Source organism: Podarcis muralis, chromosome 2, assembly GCF_964188315.1.
Source record: "Podarcis muralis chromosome 2, rPodMur119.hap1.1, whole genome shotgun sequence".
Taxonomy (NCBI): Eukaryota; Metazoa; Chordata; class Lepidosauria; order Squamata; family Lacertidae; genus Podarcis; species Podarcis muralis.
In genome coordinates this window covers 42734814-42752550 of record NC_135656.1, presented here as the reverse complement: position 1 = coordinate 42752550, position 17737 = coordinate 42734814, and the positions used below count along the sequence as shown (strand labels likewise).

Here is a 17737-nt window from a genome sequence, read left to right as displayed (position 1 = left end):
ATGTAATTTCACCACAGTGGACGGTGAAATGAATAACATAGTTTTGGGTGGAAGGTGAACTGCAGTGAAACAGAACCAGTGATGCATGTGATGAATTCAGGGCAGGATGGAAAACAGTGCCTGCTTACATCCCTAACTGGGGCTGGGGCAAAGAGTTAACAACCCCTCTCGCATCTCCACATATTTCACTACATCTCATCTAGTTTGGTCACCATGTACATCCAGATATACTGGATGTTTGCGTGGTGAGTTCCCGCCTCCCCCCAATGGAAATAAAGACACGCGACAACATTGAATTAGGTTAATGGGCTAAAATTGGCCACAACTTTATTGGTTACAGGTAAGAGCGGTATTGGCTTAGGCATTGGTCCTATCAGACTATCCAGCTTCAGCCTGTTTGCATGAAGACCGGGAAGGGTTAACACCAGCAGGGGGAGCGCTGCTGATGCACATCAACTAGGTACTCCCCTGGGGTCATGGCTCGGGGGCACGCTTTAGGCCCTGACCTCCATAGCCTTCGGAGGAGGCAGTGCCCCCCAGAATCCTTTACCGGACTACCCTTCAGTAAATGAGGGAGGTGATGGTGCTCCCTCCCCCCATCTGCATAACAATACCGCTACCAATGCCTAACCGCCAAAACCAAAGGAGTTGTGACGATTTGCTATGAGGTAGGCGAAAAACCAAATGGCTGGTGCCAATTTGCCAAGTGGAAAAAATTCCTACCAGGCCCCTTAACAGCGACCAACTGTTAAAAGAGGGAGATCCCGGGGCCGCACTTGCCTTAAGTGAGGCAAACCACACACCCCGAGCCAGACGATTGGCTGGCTTGGGGGATGACGCGTCCCGAGGATTCCCCTGATCGTGCTGGGGCTGGAAACAGCCTCCGCGCGCAAGATTGGGGGCATGAAGCCCGCAACCCCACCTCCTCCTTATGTCGGAAGTGGCTTTGTCCAAAAGGGGAATGGGAAGCCTTGAGTCGGGATTGTGAAGAAATCAGGTTTGGCATTTGCTAAAGCAAACTAGCAAACAAAATTGACAAGGTGCTGCAGTTTAGCGGTTCTTGACTTGTGGCTTAACAAGCTGCGCTGGAAGCTATTCAAAAAAGTTGGGCAGAAATAATAATGTGCAGTTAGGAAAGTTGCAAACAAGCCACCACAAGGGTATTTTGCCTCTTTGAGGATCATTTGCTTGTTACAGAACCCCTTGGGTGTGAATCCCTGGGGTGTCATTAAAAAACCTAGATCCAAACAAACATTCCCAGCAGACAAAATCCCACAGTTCCCTGTGTTGATGACACAATGAGCTCCCTTAGCAGTGAGCAAAGTGTAAAGCAGAGACAAGGCAGTGGGACAGTATGCTGTATACACAGAAGGGCCTAAGAGAAACCTCAAACCAATGAGAAATCCCTACACGCCACAACTAGTCCCCATTCATTAAACTCAGTGCACAGCTTGCTTGGCAGAACTCTTTCTTCTTCTTCAGTAATAATACTACTGTACTACTAATAATTTATTTATTATCTTCCCTCACCCTAAGGTCCCAGGGTGGGTCACAGCACTTAAAACAAAATGCTAAAAACAGTTTAAAACAAATCACAATCCAGGCCCCTTCTACTGATCTTAAGACCCAATAAAGGGTGTAGAGAAGGAGATGGCCTTTTAGACATTTGGGGGCTAAGCTGTTTAGCGCTTTAATCTCTAAAGGCAAAAGCAACAGAAGAAAAACTTATTTCAATGGGAGTTAAAATAGATGAAAATGTGAAAATAGCAGCTGAGTTATCAACCCAGGTCAACAATTTAGTACAAAAAAATTCAGATCTGACGAAAATAGTGCTAGACCTTAAAGGTAAAACACAGAACCTAGAGGAAGCTCAGAAAAAATTACAAAATGAAAATAGAGAGTTGAAAAGGGAATGCGATAAGATAGGGAAAGAAACAGCAGATCTGAAAGCACAGCAGGATTCAACTTTGGACTCTATTGCGATGTTGCAAATGCAGAGAAGGGAGAATACCCTAAGATTCAGAGGACTAACAGAGGACGCAGCAGAAATAACTGAGAAAAAATTCTCAAAAGAGCCAGCAGCTTGGTTAGACCTAGAAGAAGCAGAAGTAGCACAAAAAATAGAAAAAGCATTCAGAGTCAAATCTAATGTAGCAAAAGCAAACAACTGGCCGGCTGATTGTTTAGTCTCTTTTAACTCTATGGATTTCAGAAATAGAATTTTACAAGCTAGTAACAAGAAGAAATTCCAATCGGAAGGAAGGAAATGATATTATCGTCCACAAGATTATTCCAAATCGGTTGATAAAAAAGAGAGAAGCTTATAGACCTCTGGCCGAGGCACTAAAGGCAAAGGCAGTGGACTATAGCTGGGAGTACCCGGAAGACATCTCCTTTTTCTTTAAAGGGAAACGTAGAAAGTGCTTGTCGGCATTAGATGCGGACAAGTTCTGGAGAAAGTACCGGAAATACCTTGGAGGAAAAAGGCAATTGTTGGGAGAATCAGAGGAAACTGAACAAACAGTTGAGAGTTAGGAGACAGATCTAAGAAGGGAATTTATTAAATGTATACTGAGACCTTGAATGTGTAAATTTTTTTTAATTATTTTTTTAACCCGTTCGTAAGAAATAAAGTATGGATTATAAATTTATTACTTGGAATGTAAATGGTTTAAATGAAAAATAAAAAAGGAACAAGGTGGAACATATTCTGGTTAAGCAAAAATATGATCTAATCTGTCTGCAAGAAACTCATGTAGCGGAAAAACATAAAAGAGTATTAATAAATAAGAGATTGGGGCTTGAGTTTATTGCATCAAGTAAAGAAAAAAAGAGAGGGGTGGTAATCTATGTAAAACCTCAGCTGGAGCCAAAACTGCTTTACAATGATGAAAAAGGCCGAACAGTGATTATAGAGATTAAGATCCATAATGAAAAAGTGATAGTTATTGGAATTTATGCACCAAATGAAAGAAAATCTGAATTCTATCAATTCCTGGAAGAAAAAGTCATAAAATATTTGGGGGGGGGGGAATATTATTAGGAGATTTTAATGGAGTAGTCAATCCAAACATGGACAGAACAATAAAGAAGAAAGAAAAGAGGCAGAACAAACTCCCAACTACATTTTTCCAATTAATAGAACTCCTGAATTTGTTCGACGCTTGGAGGTTTAAGAATCCAACATAGAAAGAATTTACACATTATTCAGAGCCACATAAATCGGCGGGACGAATCGACGCGATCAGGACAACAAAGGATTTATTAAATAATATTACAAAAGCAGAAATCCATCCAAGGACAATTTCAGATCACAGCGCGGTCTGGGTTAACTTTAAAGGAAAAGAAGAAAAGGTTAAAAGGTGGCAACTTAATGAGAGTATGCTAAACGATGAAAAAATTGTACAGAAGGCCAAGCAAATCTTAGAAGAATATTTTAAGTTTAATTTAAATCAAGGAGTAGATCTAGAGACGCGGGTTTGGGACGTGGGTAAAGCCGTCATAAGAGGCTTCTTTATACAACAAAACGCATTCCAAAGGAAAATAAAGGAGAAGAAGAAAATGGAGATCTGGGAGGAAATTAGAAAAAAGGAAAGGATCCTTTTCCAAAAACCAGATGATGAACTAATTAAGCAAAGTATAAAATTTTACAGATGCAATTCTCCATGATAATAAATGAAGAGATAGAATGAAAGATAAAATGGTTGAGACATAGAAATTTTGAGTTTGCAAATAAACCTGGCAAACTTCTGACCTGGCAATTAAAGAAGAAAAAGGAAGATAGAATTATCAATAAAATTAAAATTGAAGACAAATGGATTCAAGAACCAAAGGAAATTAGTAAAAACTTTGCTAGTTTTTTCGGAAAACTATATAAAGAAGGTCCAGAGACTCTAGAAAAAATAATTGATTATTTGGGCAAAAATAAACTACCAATAATACCTAAGGAAAAAACTGAAATCTTGAACTCACCAATAACAGCTATGGAGGTACAACAAGCTATACAGAGATCAAAATTAGGAAAGACACCAGGCCCAGATGGTCTTCCAGCTAATTACTATAAAAAGTTAGAACAAGCATTATTTCTTCCCATGAAAGACCTAATGAATAATATTCTGGCAAATGGAAAGCTTCCGAAAACCTGGAAGGACAGCTTTATTACTCTTATCCATAAACAGGGAACAGATGCTTCAAACATGGCCAATTACAGACCCATTGCACTGCTAAATAACGATTACAAGATATTCGCAGACATTCTTGCAAATAGATTAAAAATGGTGCTGAAAGAGATAATTCATAAAGATCAAACCGGATTTCTTCCCAGACGATTTATGCAATCCAATATTAGATGTGTGATTAATGTATTAGAATATTTGGATATTAAAATTGATAAACCAGCAGATTATGTTGGTGGACGCTGAAAAAGCTTTTGATAACGTTTTGATAAAGTTTATGAAAAAATTAATGGAAGAAATTGGACTGGGAGAAAATATTTGTAAAGGAATAAATGCCATCTATTCGGAACAATATGCAAAATTGATCATCAACGGAAGAATTACTGAGGAGTGCAAAATAAACAAGGGAACCAGACAGGGCTGCCCACTGTCTCCACTGATATTTATCTTGGTGATGGAAGTCTTGAACAATCAGATAAGAAAGGATCAGCTTGTTAAAGGCATCACTCTGAGAAACAAAACATATAAAATTAAAGCTTTCGTGGACGATTTACTTGTTATGACTGAAAACCCGAAAGAAAGTCTGAAAAGAGTGCTGGAACTGATTAAAGAATTTGGAGAAGTGGCAGGCTTTAAGCTGAATATAACAAAACCAAAAATGCTTGTTAAAAATGTAACCACAGAAGAAAAGGACGACTTAGAAAAAATATTGGGCCTGAAAATCTCTTCAAAAGCGAAATACTTGGGTATTTGGATCACCCCTAAGAACATAAACTTATTTCAGGATAATTACACCAAAACCTGGTTAGAGATTAGAAAAAACTTGGTAACCTGGAGTAAACTAAAATTAACATTTCTGGGTAGGATTTCCATTATAAAGATGAATGTGCTTCCAAAATTAATCTTTTTATTTCAAATGATTCCAATACTGGGTTGTCTCAAGATATGGCAAAGAGAAATTTCCAAATTCCTGCGGGAAGGGAAGAAACCTAGGATTAAACACCTGATCTTAATAGACATAAAAGAGAGAGGAGGCTTTTCCTTACCCGACCTAAAACTTTACTACGAGGCAGCCTGTTTCACCTGGCTAAAAGATTGGTGCACGTTGCAGGATCCGGACCTCCTGGACCTGGAAGGTTTTGACAACCATTGGGGATGGCACGCCTACCTAATATATGGAAAAGCGAAAATTCATAAAAATTTTACCAACCATATAATAAGAAAGTCACTCTTTGCTGTATGGGAAAAATATAAAGACCTGATGGAGCCTAAAGTCCCGTGGTGGACTTCTCCAGTAGAAGCCATAGCAGTAAAACGGAAAAATACTCAGGAAAGCTGGCCAACATATAAAATACTTCTAAAAAAATGAAGATAACCAAATAAAATTAAAAAAACTTTGAGGAAATAAGAGAACACATTTCAGACTGGTTCCAATACCATCAGTTATTTGAAAAATTTAAATCTGACAAACAAAAGGGGTTCTCAGCAGAAATTTCCCGATTCGAATCTGATCTTGTAAATTCTAAAAGAAAAACTCTTTCCAAAACTTACCGACTCCTCCTTGACTGGACAGTCAAGGAGGAGGAGGTAACAGTGGCAATGGTGAGATGGTCCCAGGATTTTGGCCATTCAATAACCATGGCCCAATGGGAAAATTTATGGAAGATCAATTGGAAATTCACAAACTGTTACACGATTAGAGAGAACTTTCAAAAAATGCAACATTGATGGTATCTAACACCATGGAAACTTTCAAAAATGTATTAAAATGTGTCAAGTAATTGTTGGAGATGCGGAGACTCAGGAACATTCTACCATATGTGGTGGATATGTAGGAAAATACAGGTATTCTGGGAGAGTATACATGCAGAACTGCAAAAAATGCTAAAGATCTCTTTCAATAAAAAACCAGAGGCCTACCTCCTGGGAATAACAGATTTGGATATTCCACAAAAGAGGAAGGGTATCTTTTTATATGCGACGGCGGCAGCAAGAGTTTTGATCGCAGGAAAATGGAAGAGTAATGAAATCCCCTCTATACAAGATTGGATCCAAAAGCTGACAGAATATGCCGAATTAGATGGCTTATCAGAAAAAATAAAGAATAAATCAAAACAGGAATTTGTTTCTAAATGGGAGGTTTTCAAAGAATATCTGAAAAATAAATATAGTAGTTTAAATTCTGTTGCAGCATTCGAGGAACTTCAGTAATAGTTGCTAGGTAGATAGAAGAAATTAGATTTATTGAGAATAAGTTTAATTATGAAAAAAATGTGTATTGGCAATAAGTAATATGAATTTGAAATATGGAATAGACGGGAAGTTGGGTTTTTAGTGTTAAGACCAATAGATGTTTTATTGTTTGTCAAGAAAATTATGTGTCTATGGTTATTTTTGTAATTTGTGTGTCATTTGGTATTTGTGTTTTTGTGTGTGTTTTTTTCTTGTTGTATAAATAAATATTTTAAAAAAACAAAACTCTAATGTGAGTTTGTGTTAAGGAGGAGAAAGTGTGTAATAGCAGGAAAACCCAATCTGTTTAAAGCATCCTGGATTATTGTTTATAGAAGGTTTAATCAACCTTGTCTTAGTTTCCAAGTTTAAGCTGCAAAGGATGGTACTCTGCTGATCTCACTTACGTAAGCAAGGAAGGATAATAACTAAACAATATGTTCCCTCATAGGGCCTACTGCCTCCTACAGTGATGATGCTTGTCATGTACTTTGCCACTGCATAGCTGTCTTTTTTTCTTATTAAAGGAATATGTGTACCCATCTTTTGAGGGGGCAGCTCACTCAGGACTGTTAATGGCAAAATAAGGCTTTAGCTCTTTGTCTCTGCAACAATCCCATTCACAAATGTACACATACACAGTTAGACTGTACACAACTAAGCAGTTCAGCCATCCTTAGCTAGGGAAGGGCTATCCCTTGCCCCTTTCCTGAGGTGGTGATTTGACTGCGAGAATGGCACTTTCCCAGTGGCTTATCTAGTTAACAATAAAATATATTCCCCCCTCCCTTGAGCAGTGAGGCATTAGTCAGGCATCAGGGTGCCAGGCTTTCCTGTGGTTTATTACATAGAGGAAGCTGATAGTGATAGAAAGAACGCAGAAGTATCCGGTTGCCGATTACTTTGGAAACCATTACAGAAGAAGATTTGAGGCCACCATGGATGACGGCTATGAGAATGAAGAGTATCAGAATGACATTGTTTCAGAGAAACTGTCCCATGCTTCGGAAATGTCCTCGAAACATGGAGGAACAGGTAAACATTGACATTGGCTTCCTTTCCCCTAATTTCAGTTCTGTGGCTTCCTCATTTCTCCTGAGCTGATCATGTGCTCAAAGGAACAGACTCTACATTCCCAAAGCATAAGCTTTAGCAACACCATAGCCTCAAAATATTTGTGTAGGTCCCCTGACAGTTCCCAGCATGTACAATTGTCAAGTTGAGTAATGTAAGGGTGGCTACTGCTTCCTTCCTTCTGGGCTCTGCCTCACCTTTAGGTGGCCTCGCCAAGTAGCTCTGTCCAAGGCTGCATGGAGGAACAGATCTTGATACCAAGGTGCTAGCCAGCTCAAGAACAGCCTCTACAAAATTAAAGGGAGGGAGATCTAGTAGCATCTCTCAAGAAAAATGGGTCTGTGTTTGGAAGAATGCCTCTATAGGTGCATTAACTAAAAATAAAAACTCGATAAAATATGTGAGGTGCGACGGAGGGAGAGCAACCATTGTATATGACAATAACAACCAGGGCTATGACTACATTGTAGACGAGGACATGCTGATGAGAAAACTACCAGAGAAAGAACTGGAAATAGAGCAAGGTGAGAAATATAGATTATAATTATATAGATTATATTAAGATGATCTGCCTCTTACATGTTTAAAAAAAAAATGTAAACATGTCTAATGGAGTGTGCAATACTGAAAACAACAGTTTTTAAGTTGACTTATGCTCCTCAGAGGGACACGGGTGGCGCTGTGGGTAAAAGCCTCAGCGCCTAGGGCTTGCCGATCGAAAGGTCGGCGGTTCAAATCCCCGCGGCGGGGTGCGCTCCCGTTGTTCGGTCCCAGCGCCTGCCAACCTAGCAGTTCAAAAGCACCCCCGGGTGCAAGTAGATAAATAGGGACCGCTTACTAGCGGGAAGGTAAACGGCGTTTCCGTGTGCGGCTCTGGCTCGCCAGAGCAGCGATGTCAAGCTAGCCACGTGACCCGGAAGTGTCTCCGGACAGCGCTGGCCCCCGGCCTCTTGAGTGAGATGGGCGCACAACCCTAGAGTCTGTCAAGACTGGCCCGTACGGGCAGGGGTACCTTTACCTTTATGCTCCTCAGAAATGTGGTGAGTATTAAATTATTGATAAAGGCAATTCCCTCCCTCCTTGTTCTTGTGTTCCTAAACAGGAAAGGGCAGATTTCAGCCCTAAGACATACCAATTGAAGACAGGAGTAAAACCTATGTTGGGGACAGACATATACTTAGACAGTCTGGAAGTGGCGGGAATTTTGCAGGTGGGAATTCAATTGAATTCCAGATGATCTGGAAACGACCTTAGACAGGATGAGTACATGCTCAGCCCAGGTATTTGTTTTCAAGGTGGTATAACTGAGTGCATATTCCTATCCCACAAAAATCCACTCTCTGTCCTCCTCAGTTACCTGCCTAATTTGAAGGTTGTGTGTGTGTGTGTGTGTGTGTGTGTGTGTGTGTGTGTGTGTTTGCTTTTGTTAAACAATTGGGAATCAGAAGCCCTTTGCCAATCTAATGCAAATAACAAACAGAGCCAACAGTAGACCCCAGTCTCCCTTCTACCCATCCCTCAAGATCAAAATGTTAATGACAGAAAAACATAGAATATGGGCTGCCCTTGGAAATTATGGCCCAGGAGCATTAGAGTTGCATGACCACCGTTCATATTCGAATGTGCACAATGCAGATCTGGAAATGGTAGGATCTGCACTATTGTCTGTCACAGGGTTTGACGGCATGGCACGCACAGTGTCTTCTACAGGGCTTGTGAAATTTCTCAGTGAATATCCCCTCAGAAATCCACGATTCATAAGATACTGTTTGCACTGGCTTGGCCTCTCCTACACTGAACACACTCCCTTAAAACATGCCCACATTTCATTGGGTGATAGGATGGACACCCTCTCTCCCTTCTATTCTGAGCCGAAGTGCAAATAACTTTTCTCTGTGAGCAAGGATGGTGGTGGCTGGTGTAGGTGCCTTTCTTCCATTGATGGGCCTGCACCATTTTTGTGTTTCTTTCTCTTTTTCTGCTCTTTTTTTAAGACATGGAACCATTTTGTATACTGCCCCACCCTATGGTGGCCATTTTGTGTTGTTCCACCTTCCTTACCCACGGCACATTCTCAAAATTCCAAATGTGTCCACTGGTCCCCAGAAGCTGGCAAACTCTGGTCTATATGGAATATAGTAGTGGGTATCAGTAAGCTTGCATGCCCCCAGTCTGTAGAGGGCAGGGATGACACTAACAGACAGTCAGGGAAAATCCACTTTGTGATTTCCCATTAACCACCTAAGCTCCACTCCTTCCTTCTGTTCTCTCTCCTTCCTCCTGCACAAGGCAGCCATGAAACCTCCTCTCACAATGTAAACTTAGAATCCAAAGCCATCCTTCTGACAATGAATAACTGTAGGTGCAGAACCTTTTGTTCTTTACCAAGGGGACATATTTTATTTTAACTTTTAAAGCAATGCTGTTGATATGTGAATGAGATAGATGTTGGTTTGTGGGTTAGCTTCAGCTTCCAAGCCTTTCTTTTTTAAAAAACAACAACACACACCTCTGTTAAATACATTTGCACAATAAGCCAATTCCACTACCGATCTTCAGGAGGAGGTGGGGTTGCGGGCTTACGACCCCGCCCACACTCCCGCGGGGCTGTCGCCAGCCTCGCGGGAACCAGGGGATTCCCCTTGATTCCCATCCCCCCGCCAGCGCCAGCCAATTAAATACATTTGCACAATAAGCCAACCAACATTATTTTAGAAACTGATCATATGGGAATGATTGGAAAGGAGCTGCATGTGTTCCTATTGATAATCTCCCAGATACTGTACAGATGCCTTTCCCTTGCCTAGTAGCCTGGCAATTGAAACAAGCTGTTCCTGCAGTAACTTTTGTGAATGTCTTCTCATTTCTTTCTAGCTCTGTTTGCATCCAGTTTTGGCAAATGGGACCGCCACAGGATAACCTTTTTCGTAATCTACCTTCTGACAATCTTTTCCCTGATAATGGCAAATGCTGCCTTTGTGATTGCATTTCTCAGATGTAAGTCCAGGTTTGAAGCTAATTGCTAGCTTGAGTCTGCATCCTCCATAGCAGGCCATGGGCAATGACTGCTCCAGGGCTGGATCCGCTGGGTTTATGTTTGTGGGTTCACTGACTAAGTCTTACAGCAGTTGCAGAAAAGAACGTGACATGGTCTGGCCTTCCTTTCAATATTAAAACTCCTGTCCCTTAGGGTTTCATAGATTTTCAGACCTCTGCAGACTTGTGGCAAGGCGTGACTTAGCTGCTGAAATTGTACCCAGGCATTCACTGTACTGTATAGGAGCCCTAATACTGAAGGCCTGTGGTTGGTTACAGTGATCTCTTAAACTTGATGGTGCCTTTCCAAGAGGACTGAGCTCTGCTCACCAGTTCTGTTCTTGAAGAAGAGCCATGGAGGAAACTAGCTCCCATCCTGCTATGTCAAAAACTGGCAAGGACCGGCAAGCACACGTGCATATGTTGAGCCTGGATTCCGATGCTTTAGAGTTGGAAAAAGTTCAGAAAAGGGCAACCAAAATGATCAAGAGGATAGAGTGACTCCCCTCTGCGGAAAGGCTGCAGCGCTTGGGACTTTTTAGCTTAGAGAAAAGGCAAGCGAGTGGTCACATGATAGACATTCATAGTATTATGCATGGCATGGACGAAGTGTGTAGAGAAAAATTGTTCTCCCTTTCTTATAACCCTAGAACTCCCGGATATCCAATGAAGTGGAATCGTGGAGGTTTCAGGACAGAGAGAAGAAAAAAGTACTTCATGTAGCACATAGTTTAAGCATGGCATTCGCGCCCAGTGGAGGCAATAGAGTACTGGACTAGATGGGCCATTGGTCCAGCAGGCTCTTCTTATGTTCTAATGTTATGTAATGCTCAAGCTACTGTATGAATCAATTAGCATCAGTCAGAATGCTAAAGAGTTTTTTTGCCAGTCCAGTAATAGTCTAGAGGCCACACTACCAATGGGGAAGACGCTGGTGGAGGCATTGTGTACTACAATATGGATAAACAGAAAAGACCTACAGGCCACATGTGTGCATTTGCTAAGTGTCCGTCTGTAGTGGTATATGGTGCCAGTCACAAAAACATCCTGTAAACAAAGAGGCATTCATTCTGTGCTGCATTATTTCACAAATCTGTGTATTGCAGGCTTTCCAATATGTGCATTCAATTGGCATGAATTCCAGGACAAATGCTACTACTACTCCAGAAAACAAGTCTATTGGGAAAAGGCCAGGAGCACCTGCCAAGACCTGAGTGCAGATCTGGTGATTATAGATAGTGAAAAGGAACAGGTGAGTTTTCCCTGTGATGGACATCTTGCACAAGAAGCTCCTCTTCTGCTACCAGGAATGTTATGATTGCAACCTACCTTGAATCTTCCCAATCAGAACAATAAGGAGGGCAGCACACAAAAACACCTGCTAGGTGTAACCTCATGGAAAGGTGTAGTTAAAGATCAGCTTGGGGAGCCCCGAATAACAGCTATTCCAATTAATTTTACTTTCTTCTCAAATGAAATTGTCTCTTTTATATTGCTAAAAAAGTTGGGTGCGACCCCCGAGTGGTAACAAGATTCCAGGGAGTTCCAGGCACCCACCCAGGGTCTGTGTTCCTTTGGAGAATTGAGAAATGGCAGAGACTTTAAGAAATATAGTTTATTCACCTACTTACACCTTCAGTCTGCATGTTGGGAGTCCCAATCTTACAACATGGTGATCTCAAGCAGGACTTGTTTCCCAGAGCCAGTGCAACACAGGAGTCAAAGACACCTCTCTCAGCCAGTCTTCAGCCAGCCTGCCCAAGATGGAACTCACTCTTTTTTCTTCCCCTTCTCCTTCCCAGCTCACCTTGCTCTGAAGACTCTCCTTTCCTGACACCTTAAGCACACACCCCATCACCATGGCAACCTCTGTGTGCCCAAGCCCAAGAATCCGTTTTGAGCCATCAACAACTTTTGTCATGTTTTATACCCAGGTGAAGAGCTGGCTTGGAAAGGAAGTTTAGCCTGTTTTCCCCCACTGGCTTGCAATCTTCCCTTCAGTACTCTAAATAATCAAATTCCCACCATTTATTAATTTATAGGGTTTAGAAGAGGTCTCCCTCCACAAATCTATAACAATTTGTTTTTCATTATGATCGAACAAAAGTTTATTGCAGTAAAGAAAGTTCAATAAGAAAGCAGTGTCACACCCCTAAGACACTCTTCACATGGGCCAAACTTGTACTTTGGTTCTTTTATATCAAATGTAAACAAACGAAACAAAAATGCCTCCTATTGAGGTGTCTTTGGTCCTCCTGGTCTGCCAGTGACTCTTCTGACTGGCAGAGGCTCTTTGAGGTCTCTCAAGCTGAGGTCTCTCCCAGATGTGCTTCTGGAGATTCTGCAGTACAAGTAAGCTGCTCCTTGCATACTTCCTAATGACCACTCCCCACTTTAAATGGGGGTGCCTTTTGCATGGTTGCGCACAGCCCCCTGGATCCCAGTGTGACTCCTGGTAGTTCGGGCTGGCTTCATCCTCCCCAGGTTGGATACCTGGAGGTCTCCGCCTACCTCAGCCAATTGCCCAGTGCCTCCTGGGGAGGCATTGCCAGGGGATTGGCCAGGTAAGGGGAGGGACCAATACACGGATAGTGGCATGTTGGGGGGGGGGGAGAAGCGGCACGCTAAATTAAGCCCGTATCTGAGGGGATTTTGTACCAGTGTCTCTGATTCACGTCTTCCCCTTGTCCAGGGTACACGGATGTTTGTAGGGGAAAGGTCGGCTCCTAACTTTGCTGTTTCAAGCAGTTTGCAGTTTAGCTAAGGCACAGTTTTCCTTGATTCAAAAATGGATTTTTAAAATACTGTCAGCCTTGATTATGTGTGAGCATATGTGAATATATTGATTTCTGATAACTGATTATATGGACAGCATAGGGGTAGCCCTTCTTCCTTGCCTCAGTGGGAGTGCGACTTCCCCCGATGCTGGAGCGAGTGGGGAGCGATCTGGGGGTGGGGGTGTTTCCTGCCCACAGCTGCGTGGGGGGGGGAGAAGCTGTACACGGCCAGCCAGCTCGTTGGCAGGAATGCAACTTCCCCTGATGCCACTGCGCGTGGGAAATGATCTAGGGAGTGTTCCCTGCCCGTAGCTGCGTGAGGGCAGAGGCTCAACAACTTTGGGCCATCTCCCCTCATTTTCTTAAAACTGAGTCCCCCAAAATGGGGGTGGGAAGTATTATACATGGGGGCGTCTTATAGATGGAAAAATACGGTAACTGTTTTACAAGAGTTAAAATTCCCTGTCCCAAAGTTGGGGCTTGGAGACAAGAAATCTCTGGCTGTGTGAGCACATTCCTGTTTGCTTTTTATTCAGTTTGGGAAGCAGTGAGCACGTGACGTTAGAAAAAATTCATATCTATCTTGTTGTTTCTTATGAAGCACCACGTGTCAATGTATCCACACACACACCCCATCCAAACCATCTTCAATTTCAATTTCGAAAAAGAACAACCTATCTACGTTTTAAGTAGTCCATGTGAGGCCTGAAAGGACAAGAAAAACAAGAAGGCAGAAGTTCGCCCATCCCTCAGCATGCTAAGTGTGTGCTCTACTTCTTAGCTATGTGAACATGTGCATATGATTTACTCACATTTGTACAAATAAACGTGGGGTGCGGACCCCAGGCCCACTGCTGGGAACACTGAGGAGCGGGTGAGGAGAAAATCCAGCAATTCTCTATCTTTTTCTAGGATTTCCTCGTTTATAACATGAAAAAGAAGACCTCACAGTGGATTGGCTTAAGATACATGACAACAGAAATGGCATGGAAGTGGGTGGATGGCACAAATGCCTCTTACATGTGAGCACTGCTTTTCAGTTGATTTATCTCAGATCTCTCATGATGTTTCAAAAGCACAGCTGGCTAACCATGTTAAATGGGCAGTTTTGAGCTGAAAACTGCCATGTGCATTACTGTTTCTATCTGTGTTGGGGTAGCAGCACATCCGGGTTTTTAGTAAGTGGCCAAAAGAAAGCATTCTGTCAGAATTCACTTCACTCCCTCTGTTTCTCACTTTCCCCCTCCAACCCCCGGACCATGTCATACGATGCCTGGTTATGGAATTCAGTAGCTCATCAAAAGAATTTCAGAAATAGAGGACTCATCCTCCTTGACCCAAAAAAATTCAGTGCCCCTGGTCTTACAGCACATGCTACAACATTGTTGGGGTGTGGAGGTGGGCTTGGACTCCAACTTCGGTAATGTTACTGGTTATAATAGTGGCAGCAAAGTTTGCAAGGGATTGCTTGTGATCTGTTCAGAGCCGAGTGAGACCAGCTGGCTTGCCTTAGTTTGCGGCAGAAATTATTAAAAAAGCTGCTACCTAGGGTTGTGCTGTTGCACTGGGTAAGGAAACAGCCCCTTTCCTATCTCAGCAAACATTTCTGGTAAATTATTATTATTAATGAGTTTGTATTGAACTGCATTAACTGTTCATTGAACGGTTTGTTTTTTTCCTTGACTATGTTCTTTAGCACTGGCTCTATGGATGGAAATATGGTCTCGTCTACTTCGCTGTTCAGCTTTGTTGTTGGGAGAGCAGCATGCAAATACTAAATCAAAATCAACACCTGAAAGAAAAGCATCAGAAATGGCACCGAAGGGGCAAAGGGCATTTCTTGGTGGGTGGGGAAGGAGGTGAGCATGTGAAGAGTAACCATAAGGGACTAGAAAGAAGAAGGCGAGTGAGAACTGACAGTTTGGCAAGTTCATCACCAGGCAAATGTTTGCTTTTCTTTTTCTTTTTCAGACGATGGGGGCCTTCTAAACCGACTAGCAAAGTTGGCCGTAATCCAAAAGACTGTGTGGTCATGAAGAAAGGAGAGAACCATAAGTGGCGTAATGGCTCGTGCAACTCCACAAATCTGTTTATTTGTGAAAAGAGCATGCAGCTTGCCTGTGTCTGGCAGGCTTTTCATAGTTCTCACTGAACCATCTTCTGTTTGGTATTGGTGTACATCCTCAATCAGTTACAGAATGCTATGCACAAATGCTATAGATCAGTTTATTGCTCTGGATCTGGTGTGTGTGTGTGTGTGTGTGTGTGTGTGTGTGTGTGTGTGTCCACTCATGAGAATCCTTCCAGAAGGGTACTCCAAATCACACAGCCATCTATTATTGCAGCAGCAACAGGCCACACAACAGAAACACAAACATGGAGCCCACACAGCCATGATCTCCGACATCCTACTTATGTGTGACTTTTCCCCAAAGGCAAAACAAGTCACATCAGAAAGGGCCATACTCTGAAACCAGCAGACTTCCAGGACACACAAACACTGACCTCAAGGTGGCTATCCATGAACCAAAGGAGGAAAACTTCATCATGAAATTGCTGAATGAACACTTATCAGGAAATTCAAGTGTATTTCATCTGGTCTGCATTAAGATTATCGGGTTTGAACCCTCTACAGATGTTCATTAGCCAATAAATAGCAGGATGTTGACCTCAGCACTTCTTTGTGACTTGTTATCATAAATATTTTCCAATAATTTCAGCTCTTTTGAGAATACATTGCTTTTGTTTTCTTCTTATGTGACAATTTATAACTTAAGATCAAAGTGTCTGCGATAGAGAACAATGGACAGACTCAGACCACATGGCCATCATAGAAACTTTTATAAAATTTTCATATGATGATTTATATGGATAGATTCCTCTGGGAAATTTAAGATGGTGTGTGAGTGGGATCTCACCAGTACTGTACTCCACTTTGTAAGGCCACCAGCCACCCAATAAGCAAAGAAGAGGATTAGGCAGGACACCCAGGGTCAAATCTGAAAGACCCAGGACTCATACCCTTTGGGCTATCCTCTAACATGAAGACATTTGCTACACAACCTAGTGATACACTGAAACAACCACAAATGCAATTTGGTTTGAATGGAATTTGTTTGCATTTATTGTATTCATATCTTTTGAGAAAGTACCTTTTTAGCGATTACCTTCCTTACCGCAACCTTGATCTCTTTGTTTCTCAAAGTAAAGATAATGGGACTGAGAAATGGAGTAATTATGGTGTAAGGTATGGAAATCAGTGTGTCATCCTCTAATGTGTCAGCTGTGCTCGATCTGAAATAAATGATGGAGGCAAATGTATAGTGCACACTTACCACAATGATGTGGGCGGCACAGGTGGAGAAAGCTTTCTGGCGGCCCTCCGTGGAGGGGATGCGCAGGATGGTGGAGAGAATTAAGATGTAAGTCAACATGATGAACAGAAGGCTGCCAGCCAAACCCAGCATGCCAATAGTAGAGACAGACACTTCAGTTGTATTGTCGGCAGTGCAGGCTAACCTAACCACTGCCCTCATGTGACAAAAGAAGTGCCGGATGGCATTGGGGCCACAAAAGGGCAACCTAAGGATCTGAGCAGCCTCACTTAGAGATATGAGGAATCCCGCAATCCAGGAAATGGCTATGAACCAAAGAATTACCCGCATATTCATAAGGACAGGATAGCGCAAGGGGTGGCATATTGCTAGGTACCGATCATAGCCCATACATGTAAGAATGAGACAGTTTGTTGCACCCAGTCCAAGGAAAAGAAACATTTGTGCAGCACACCCTGCAAAAGAGATTGTTCTGACTTTTGCTAGCAGATCAACCAGCATTTTGGGGACAATGACTAAACTGTAACAGGTTTCAGAGCAAGACAAAGCAAAGAGGAAGATGTACATGGGAACATGGAGGCTCCGATCAGAATAAACAACGGACATTATCAGCAGATTTCCTATCAGGGTTAGGATGTACATGAGCAGGAACAGGATGAAAAATGCAATCTGTAGCTCTGGAGGCACAGAGAACCCAAGCAGGATAAATTCTGTCACTTGTGTGTGATTCTTCTTCATTGTGTTGTACCAGCACCTTAGAAAGAAGAAGATCACAGTTACCAAACACAAGGCTCAGTCTTATGGACAATGAGCAGCATGGATATTTCACATTGTTACTAGTTATTAAAAGATCACTATGAGCGTACGAGGATGTGGGGAGCGCTGTGGGTTAAACCACAGAGCCTAGGACTTGCCAATCAGAAGGTCAGCGGTTCGAATCCCTGCGATGGGGTGAGCTCCCGTTGCACAGTCCCTGCTCCTGCCAACCTAACAGTTCGAAAGCATGTCAAAGTGCAAGTAGATAAATAGGTACCGCTCCGGCGGGAAGGTAAACGGTGTTTCCGTGTGCTGCTCTGGTTCACCAGAAATGGCTTAGTCATGCTGGCCA

The 17737-nt window shown here is 42.3% G+C and overlaps 1 protein-coding gene and 1 long non-coding RNA gene across 2 annotated transcripts; one reads left to right on the top strand and one right to left on the bottom strand.

Moving 5' to 3' along the window:
- Positions 1–11284: 11284 nt before the first annotated feature.
- Positions 11285–15928, top strand: LOC144326717 (uncharacterized). Its single transcript, XR_013391695.1, has 3 exons — positions 11285–11769; positions 14207–14316; positions 15266–15928. It is a non-coding gene; the product is annotated as an uncharacterized LOC144326717 (long non-coding RNA).
- A 414-nt stretch (positions 15929–16342) lies between these two features.
- On the bottom strand, positions 16343–17466 carry LOC114592853 (olfactory receptor 10X1-like). Its single transcript, XM_028721122.2, has one exon. The coding sequence runs from the start codon at positions 17365–17367 to the stop codon at positions 16426–16428; it is 942 nt and encodes a 313-aa protein (XP_028576955.2). The 5' UTR covers positions 17368–17466; the 3' UTR covers positions 16343–16425.
- Positions 17467–17737: the final 271 nt, after the last annotated feature.

What these genes read in the sequence shown, in the direction of transcription:
- LOC114592853 (XM_028721122.2), bottom strand. Translation starts at nt 17,367, where the DNA reads ATGAAGAAGAATCACACACAAGTGACAGAATTTATCCTGCTTGGGTTC.